The sequence below is a fragment of the Pseudopipra pipra genome, chromosome 10, assembly GCF_036250125.1.
Source record: "Pseudopipra pipra isolate bDixPip1 chromosome 10, bDixPip1.hap1, whole genome shotgun sequence".
In the NCBI taxonomy this organism is placed as follows: domain Eukaryota; kingdom Metazoa; phylum Chordata; class Aves; order Passeriformes; family Pipridae; genus Pseudopipra; species Pseudopipra pipra.
Genome location: NC_087558.1, coordinates 16,237,558 through 16,246,950, shown reverse-complemented (window position 1 = coordinate 16,246,950; position 9,393 = coordinate 16,237,558). Strand labels below are relative to the sequence as shown.

Genomic DNA, 9,393 nt, shown 5'->3' with positions numbered 1-9,393 from the left:
TGCTACTCCCACGGGTAGCTTCTGATGGCCAGGGCATCTCCTGAGACATCTCTTTCAAGTACTTCTCCAGCTCCCACTTGATCCTGTGTACAAGTCTTACATCCTCTCATTTAAAAACCTGTCAGCTCTTTCTGTTTGCCTTGAATCTGGCTCATATGAATTCCATTTGTCGTGTCTTAGTTTTTATTGGGATAGTGAACAATCACTCCCTCGTGATCTTAACATCTCCATCGTGCTCATGAATAGAGAGATTTTTAGCTAAGATTGTATTTAGTATGCTGTTCTCATTTATGTGTATTTAACATTCACTTTTAAAAACAGCTGAAAAAATTAATGGTGGACAAGTTCAGTTCTGATTTACTCAGCCGAGTGGTGGTTTCCTTTCCTGTTTAGCAGTAGAAATACCCTTGCATCTCGGCAATAGGGCAGGAAATACCTCTGCAAACTTACACAAGTAGAGGAAACTCCTGAGCTTCTGTCTCCCCACCCTCCTGCCCACCTTTGCAGGTACTGAAAGCAGCTACACTGAGCACTGACAGAGATTTGGTACACTGGGAGTTATTCTGGGCTTAATTCTCAGCAGTTAACGTGTCATTTTTCTTTATTTTACTGTGATACTAAGAATGTTATGATTAGCCTTTTATCTCTTGTATTAATTGTGGAACCTGAGTAAAGATGTAGCTTTGATATTGAGGTAAGACCTGGCCCTTGCTCTGATTTGTTTTGGTTGGGGCCACAGGTCAGATCGTTCCTTCAGAAGCAGAGCTTTGAGAAGCTCCAGGGATGGGAGGCAAATATTATTTAAAAGGTAAAAAAAAATCCATCCATGATCCCAATTCAAAAGCCCATTCAGGAACTTTCTAGGAAGGCAAAGAGGACACACATTATAACATAAATTTATTTCTGAATAAATTGCAACATTAAGAACTACTGTACAGAGAAACTGCATCACACTGTTACAACTGTCATGATATTTGTGCTTTGTAGGGTAAGGAAACATTTATTCTACCACAGCAAAAAGTTTTACTGACAACTAACTGTATTTGGTTTAAAAATAAATACATTTTCCCATTTATTAACTCAAACAAAGCACTTTATAATTCTCGGTGCTTTTCATTAGCTTTCAGCCTCAGAAATGCTGAGCTCACATTAGTGGGAGTTACAGATGTTCAGCAATTCTTAGGAGCTGGTCCAGTGACCGCACAGTTGTGTTCAGTGTTTGCAATAAACTGACCTTTATAGACAGTAAAACAACCTCCACTGTTCTGTATATGCTGCAGAGTAGATGGAGAATTACTCATGTTGTTTAATGCTCTACATTAGATTTTGATTCACCAACAATTTGTATTTTGTAACAAAGAAGTGATGCAATCATGCAAGTTTAGGAATGGTTTTAAAGATAAAATTGAGAATATGGCTCTTTTTCATAAATTATTTAAAACTACTTCAAACTTTTCAAAAATATTTAGTGCAAAAGGATAGTTTTTTTTTTCAAGAAATATTACAGAAGCATATACTGTCATATGGAAAATAAAACTTCTCATAAATATTTTTTGGGGAAAAGCAGGCAGGTATTCTATTATGCTGCTTGGGTAGGAGGGATGAAATATGAGTATTTTCAAAGAAACAAACTGCAGAAGAGCTATGATAAGTTATTTTTACCTTTAAATTCAAAACCAATCTCTTTGGCAGAGTTGAGAGAATGTACCAAGTGCATGATACCAACAGATCATCTCAACAAGACGATACCATAGTACATCTTATCAAACAGTTATATAAATGTTAGAGTAACGTGAACTATCACATGTAGTCCAAACACTTATATCCAAAATGAACACGCATGTCTGCTGAAATTTTTACAAACATTTTGCTTTCTTGGAAGTTACAAAAATTAACATTAAGATTTCTAGGATGAGATGGTGCTCTTTTCATATATGCATTTCTTCACCTCATTAACAATATATTTGATTACACTAAAATTAAAATAGTACTTTTTTCACTGCTTTTAACTGATATGTAGAATGTTACATAGTGCTTTAAACAGAAGCACTTTAGGTAACAGCTGTACTATCATTATTCCCTTTTACCAGGTAGGGACACTGAGGCACAGAGGTGAAATGAGCCGCCCAAGGTCACGCAGCACATCTGTGGCAGGACAGGGCTCGTGCACCTGCTGCCCTGGCTCACAGAGCTGTTCAGGAGTCTACCAGGTGGAGCTATACTGAACTGCACTGCTTCCCAGTGAAAGGGAATGAGTTTTTTTTTAAGGATAGTAACTGAGGGACTCGATTTTATTTCTTTGGGAAGATTACAGGAATCAGGAATAGCTGTGGAAGAGAAATAATCACATGGAAAAAAACAAACTAAAATGTATTTTCGGCAGCTTTTTATTTTGCTGTCTAACTGCAAAGGTGCTAAGTGTTCAAAAGCATTTATCCCTTAGCAGACTATGGGGATTTAAAAAAACCCTAACCAACATAAATATTACTTATTTAGGGACAGAGTGTCTTCAGGCATCCTGAAACACACTTTGGTTCTAATACTTAAACTGTACGAATATCAGTGTTGTTTTAAAACTAAATGTTAGTGTACATTTTAGCTGATTGATTTAATCAATTTGATGAAAATTGAACATATTAGGTAATTAAGCCTTTACTGTGTAGTCCATTACTTCAGAAGGCTAAAAATCCATCCCCTCCTAGTACAGTACATCCTATAGCACAATGTCAAGAGTCCCTCATGACACAGAAAGACACAATAACACCTTGGTTTCGCTTTGCTCCTTGGTGAGTTGTGGAACAGACGTGTGCTGTTTTTGTAGAGTTTGTATATCTTTGCACATTTTACTCAGTGATGTTCAGAAATCAGAGTGTTACACAAACCACTGCTTGTTTAAACTGGAATAAAACAGAAATGCTGGACCGGTGAGCTTTCTTAACCCAGCTCCAGAAGCCAATCAAACAGGCTTGGTGTCATCTCTCTGCCTTCCTCGCTGAGCTTGCAGTACTGCACCACGGCGTGGAAGATATCCCCCACTTTCCAGGACTTCCGCTGAACTAGCTGCACAACATCTAAAAACTAAATAAAAACAACCAAAATGAAATGCACTTAGGGTTTGTTTAACATTTTCTGAGGTTTTGTTAAATGAATACACACAACCTGCTGTTAGTCCTTTGTAAATGTGCTGCTCTAGGAGGGAGAGGACAGCATTCACTGCACAGCAACATAAAGGTTCTTGCTATTTATAAAACTTCATTTTTGAAGTTCCATAACTCCCCAAAGACTGATTGGATCTCATGACATTTTCTAAATTAGCTGCTTCCATCCATTATTTCTTATTTATTGCAATGAAAGTAAAAACAGGGAAAGTGAGTTTGATAAAGGATCACTATTTTCCTCATTATCAACAACTCACTGTCAAAATAATGGAAGTGTGACCATCCATTTAAAGGAAAAAAAAACCTTTCTTCATTACCAGTAGCTATATTTTAATTTATATTTAATTTTCTGTATATCTCCATATCCATTCAATAGTATTTTAAGTATTCACATAGTACTGGTGATAGGGAATTCTGTATAAAATTTTGTCACATGAAGAAATTTGCCACAGTTGTGGTTGAATCACAGAGAATATCTATATTTGATTTTTTTTAATTTCCAGAGAAACCAGAGGTTAAATATATGTTCTTAAGCAGCTGTAAAAAAATCCTGAATTTTGTCCACTTTGTACTTAATAATAGGCTTCACAGTGTCATCCATCTGGTCCCTTTTTTTTTTTGTGAAGCACATAAATTAAAATCAAAGCTTTTTATTTCTTTGAATTTCACAATATCTAATTAGCTTTCTCCTTCTGTGTTTCCAGCTTTAAACCACACAAGAAAATATTGTGTGTCTCTAGTTAGTGCAGCTCTTTGCTATTTACATACTGAAGCCTAAACTTTTAATATGTATTTTAATGATATTTAATAGGCACGTGATTTCCAAGAATGCTGTTGTAGGCAGGATGTGCCTCATTATTCTCTAGTGTATTTTTGCAATTGAATTAACTGTTTGCCAAAGCACATGGGTAAAGCTGACAGCTGTTTCTTTAATTAGATGCAATTTGGACTGTTGCTGTTGAATGCATTTTAAATTATGTTTATGATTCCCAAATGGATGTACTCAAGAAAATCAAACAATATCTCTGCTACTCAAAATGATCTTCCCCTAAGAGACCAAAATACTGATTTGTAATACTTTTTTCATTAATTGACTTGAATACTGTGACATGTTTTTAAGCCTTAAAGCTTGAGCTGTTCTTGCTGACCTTGGAAGTGGGTCTCTTTTGGTCTTTCCTGAAATGCTGTGGCTGGTATTTGGTGGTATCTATAAGGGAGCACTAACTCAGGAATAGAAAGAGTCTGCATCTCTTGTGGCCATTTTGGGTTTCGGTGTTCTCTCAGTGCTCTGGCTTGGACTAACCCCTCATGGGGTTTCTCAGTTCTGGTAGCCTGTGTCTGTCTGCTGCTCTCTGCAAAGGGACTTCTGCTTTCAAAACAATGGTTGGCAGAGGCAAAACTACACCTGAGCAAGAGAAACAGTGCACACAGAGCACTTTTTAACTCGTAAGCCAGGGGAGGTGCTTCTGAATTTCCATAAAATGATGCAATATATTACAATCAGTCAGTCTAATTTTCCATGTAACAGATGTGTTATTGCAAATATGGCTCCACTGGAAACAGTGGTGGGTCACTGCTGGGCTAAAACTGTCCCTGAGGGTAGTTATAAGGATATGCCGACACAGTTACATCCTTCCTGCCCATCCTCTGAACTTTCCATCAGGTGTGGAGCAGGTTATGTCAGACAGTGAACCTGAGCTAATATAGATTGGCTTTATGTTGCAGTTAGACCCTTCTGTACACTTGAGCAGTGGGCCTGTTCCTTGGGGGAGACTAATCCTTTCCTGCTGGCACAAAGTGACTGTGAAGGCAATGAATTCACCCATGGCAGACTCATGTAAATGTAGGAGGAACTGTCAGGCCCAGGCACTCCCCTCCTGTACCCTCAGCTGCAGCAATTTAGGAACAGCCAGGCACAACTTCAGACCTGCCTAAGGCTGCCCTAATCAGTGTTGGAGACAAGACAGAACCAGCACAAGGACTGAAAATCTTACGTCCCACTAATGTCTCACATTATAGTGAGATCAGCAGAACTTTCTAAGTGTGATGTCCACACACAAGTGATTCTTATTTTTAATTTTTAAAGCTACATACTTTAACTCCATGCAAACCATCTGAAGCCCTTCAAATGTAGCCACATAAAGGACTCTGTTAATTCTGCCTTGGGCATTGGTACTTAATGTATCATTGATATGAAAAAGTGAGCAGCTTCATCAAAGCATGCTACAGAGACTTTGGAGAAGGTCTCATGGTAATGCCATTTCTTGTGCCATGGACAATCTACTAAATATTTCACATACCTTAAATTCTGACACACTTATGCTCTCATCACTTTCTCTAATAAACAGTAGTATTGCCATCTTGCTGTAATGAAGATGTTTTTGCCTCTTCTTTTAAGCTCAATTACTTCAACAAATCATAACTGCTACCGTGATTAATTAACTAATTCCATAAATACTACCTTTTCAATTCTGTTTTCCTGAGATTTCTTAAAATAGATGGTTGGAATTCCAAGTTCAGAAGCAGCTATCCACTGCAGGGTGGCTCGCAGCTCCACATCGGGGCACTCTGGTTCCAGATCAAAGTTTATCACCAATAGGTCCTTTTGACAGTTGGCTGTTCCCACTGAAAGCTCAGAAGTACTTTCTGGAAAAATAAGCCCAACAGTTACTGTGCAATTACTTGTGTTAACTTCAAACTGTATGCTTTAATTGATATGGTTTAACTTACCGTCTGTATTTTCTGTCTGTTCTTTAAGGAAAACCTTTTCTTCTACTAATTCACTTAGAAACAAACAACAACAAAGCTTATTAGTCACACTTAGGAACAGTCTACAACATTGCTTCATGATGAATAAACTTCTCCCTCAATGTAAGACCTAGAAAACTGCAAGAAAAAAGTTACATAGGATGAAATAATAAAATGCCAACTATATTTCATTTATTTAATCTGTAAATCAGGAAAAGCTATGGGAATTGCAGCATTATTCCTGTAGTAGGATGAAGTACTTGTATTGTTTGTGTCATGTGTTACCTTTCACCAGGCTCTTATGTATCTTTACAGTTTACATAATGACAAGCAAATGACATTATGGTAACACACAGCAAGTCTCATAACCTGGCTGGAAACGCTGAATTTCCAATGTCTGCACTTTGCGGTGCTGTACTCTCTGGCTGAATCTTTTCCAGTCTTGCTTTCTAATTTTATCTTTCATGGTTAAATACAATCATAGCTACCGATGACTCCTACTACTGCTGGTTTTAAATGTATTAGCTGTTTGGATAAACAAATTCTATTTACACCTTGCAAAATTTTTCAAAGATACATGTTTTCTTATGTACCATTTTCTTAAACTACAGCCAAGTGGTCACTGCTTTAGCTTCCATCTCTAAGCACAGTATCCATGCTCTTGTACATGTGTCAGGAGACTGCAAATTCACTACTGATGTCACAGCTATTCCATTTGTTTCATCGCTCCTGGAGGGATTGCACTTTCAGCACACGTTTCTAGACTGTCCCATTTTGCTCTCAATCAGGGGGAATGCTGCAAATGTAAGATTTTGTTTGTAGCATGGGAGGACACTACCACCCTCATTCCCAGGGTTTTGGAATATCCCCAAGGGCTTCAAAGAATCAAGATTATATATGCTTGTGTAGTGGTTACTGCAGGATGTGAAAGAATAAAATGGCAGCATGCAACCTATGGTTTGTCTTGACTTAGAATCATAGGTGCTTAGTAACTTCCTTATCATCAGATTTTTTCCAGTTTTTCTTTTGAACAGCAAATATATTCTCTGCTTTGATTTTTATTTGAGGTAGTAGAAACTTCTCATGCCTATTGGCTAAGACCTGAATGGCCCCTGGAAGCTAACAAGGAGAGTTAGAAATTTATCCCTTTGATCCTTTGAGGGGACATGTTTAGGAACATGTGTAGGAGGTATCACTGCTGATGTGAAGATGGGAACGTTTTAACATTAGTCACAGAATCAGCAGCTGAAAGAGAATGCATGGAACCCTACAGAGATGTGAATGCCCTGATTTCTTACATAAAAAGAGCCTCTTGAAAGCAGGGCAGGTTTTAGCATAGTCTGGTAATGAGCTGTGACAATTTTCTGATGTCACTGCCTTCACAAAGTTCCCATGCTCTATGTGTGATGTCCAGTCTAAACAATTCCTCAGTGGCTGTACCCTGGCTGCATCATGACAGTCACCAGCTGGCAGGTTGTACCAGGATCTTTAGGCAGGTACTTGCACATCTCTTGATAATTTAACTCCAAGTTCAGTAGAAACATGCCTGGAAACAATAGGTAGGATGTACTGTGGGCCAAACTATTATTATTGGAAAGAATGCAATTATATTTTTTCTTTGTCTTTAATTGATCCTTAGTTGCTTGACCTTACTTGCTATAACAGTAGAGTTTTGGTAATGTTTGAAGTTATTCAGAAAAGAAGTTTCACACAACAGGAAACTGATACAGCAGAAAACTGTCTTTTAAATAGAGTGGTTGATGGACCAGTATTCTCCTGGGAGATCCACCTGAGTAGTTTTTCCTGTAATCTTTCACTGTCTAGTGCTCTCACTCTCCACAGACACCTGCATGTGCTTTTTTCTGAAACTATGAGCAGGCACAGCAGCAGGTGCGAAGCAGGGCTTGGCACGTTTTAGGTGGTGTAAACAATTTGCAGTTAAAATTGGACTAAACATCAAGTCTCGCTTCAGTGACTACTTACTTAATCATAGGAGAAGGTGGCACGTTCTCCTGATAAATTTCCAGGTCCATAATGCCAAGACTGCTAGTTGTACTGCTGTTGCCATTGCTGACAAAGCAAAAGTTTAAATATTAGTGCCAAGCTGTGCTGAACATGTCTCCATACATCTTTTAAAAATTTATGTATGTACAAAGCAAAGTGAGGAGGCCGCCTCCATGTAGAGTTCCACAAAATCAGTTGTGCTCAGCAAGTGGTTCCCAGAATGAAGCACACTAGTCTGCTCAAAGTAATGAGGCTTTTATTAAAATAGTTCTAGATGGAGCATGTATGAAGTGCATCAATGTGCATGTGTGTAAACTGAAGTGATGCAGTAAACTGGAGGATAAAAAGATGTGGACTCTCTTCTTGTGCATGCCTTATGCAATGAACATTTGGCCTCAAATGAAAAAACCAGTCTGCTTGAGTCCTTGAAAAGAAGGTTTAGCAGGTACAGAGATGCCCTGGAAGAAACCTGCAGAGATTCAGATATCTCTGAACATGGGGAGTTAGAGCAAGACATTGGTTGCCCATCATACTACTTACCTGTTGGGTGACTCCATGCCTGTAACCAGCAGTGGTTTCAGTGTATTACATCATACCCCAAATACTACTGGGGATCTGATGGAACCCACAGGTACAGAGATGGCCCCTCGTGTTTCTAACTACTCTGAAAGACTGAGATTTTAATTAAAGCCAGTGCTCATTGGGACCAACAATACATAGAAGTATTCTCTTTGGCTTCTTCACAAGGATAAAGTAGTACAATAGTATTAGTTCACTTTATAACATCATTGTAAATGGGACAGTAAATGTTTATGCAGATATTGTAACAGTGTCATGAGCAGGTTGTGAATTTGCTGCCTGTAAGTCAACTACCAGGAACAAATTCTGTGTGGCAAGTCATGTTGAACCACTTAATTTTTACTGGAAGAGCAACTAATATTATTTTTCCTTACATTAGAAGGATTGATTAGACAGTTCCTTTTCCTATCATGCTGATCTCAGTCTGTGCCAGCATGCCATGCATTCAGACTTGCTATGGAAATTTCTGTTTCAATGCAGAGCTGAAAGGCACAGTACTTCAGCTCTCTCAGACCAAGGACTTAGTTAAAGGTTGATACAATAATAACAGGATGAATGTTCAACTGCGGTGACAGACATGTTTTGTTCAGTTCTTTTTAGCTGGCCAACAGTGCTTTCTGACAGAGACTCTTTCTTTTCCCTGCTTCATTACCATAATGTCTTCCCTCCTTGTCATATTGATACTCAAGAGAAAGATGTAATTATTTGACAATATTTTAAAACCTAGTCTAAGAGCATATGAAGAAAAAACTTTGCTCAATTTCATGTCATGAAAGGGCTGAAGTCAAACTACCATCACTTTATATAAACTCCAAGGACTAGATAACATTTTTAAACACATGTCCTGACTTGAATAGATACAAAAAGCAGCACACTGCTATGGGAGCTCTGGAATTTATGTCTA

General features: G+C 38.2%; 1 protein-coding gene across 4 annotated transcripts in view; it reads right to left on the bottom strand.

The window, feature by feature from the left end:
• Nucleotides 1-880: 880 nt before the first annotated feature.
• SPHKAP (SPHK1 interactor, AKAP domain containing) overlaps nucleotides 881-9,393 on the bottom strand; it is a 68,643-nt gene continuing 60,130 nt past the window's right edge. For 2 of the 4 annotated variants that reach the window (XM_064666453.1, XM_064666455.1), the window contains exons 9-12: nucleotides 7,890-7,976; nucleotides 5,889-5,941; nucleotides 5,620-5,804; nucleotides 881-3,078 (exon numbers count right to left, since the gene is read on the bottom strand). In XM_064666453.1, coding sequence (XP_064522523.1) covers nucleotides 2,935-3,078; nucleotides 5,620-5,804; nucleotides 5,889-5,941; nucleotides 7,890-7,976 — 469 coding nt within the window. In that variant the 3' untranslated portion in view covers nucleotides 881-2,934. Of the gene's footprint in view, nucleotides 3,079-5,619; nucleotides 5,805-5,888; nucleotides 5,942-5,962; nucleotides 6,045-7,889; nucleotides 7,977-9,393 lie in introns of those variants that run through there. The other 2 variants (XM_064666454.1, XM_064666456.1) reach the window with 2 other exon arrangements.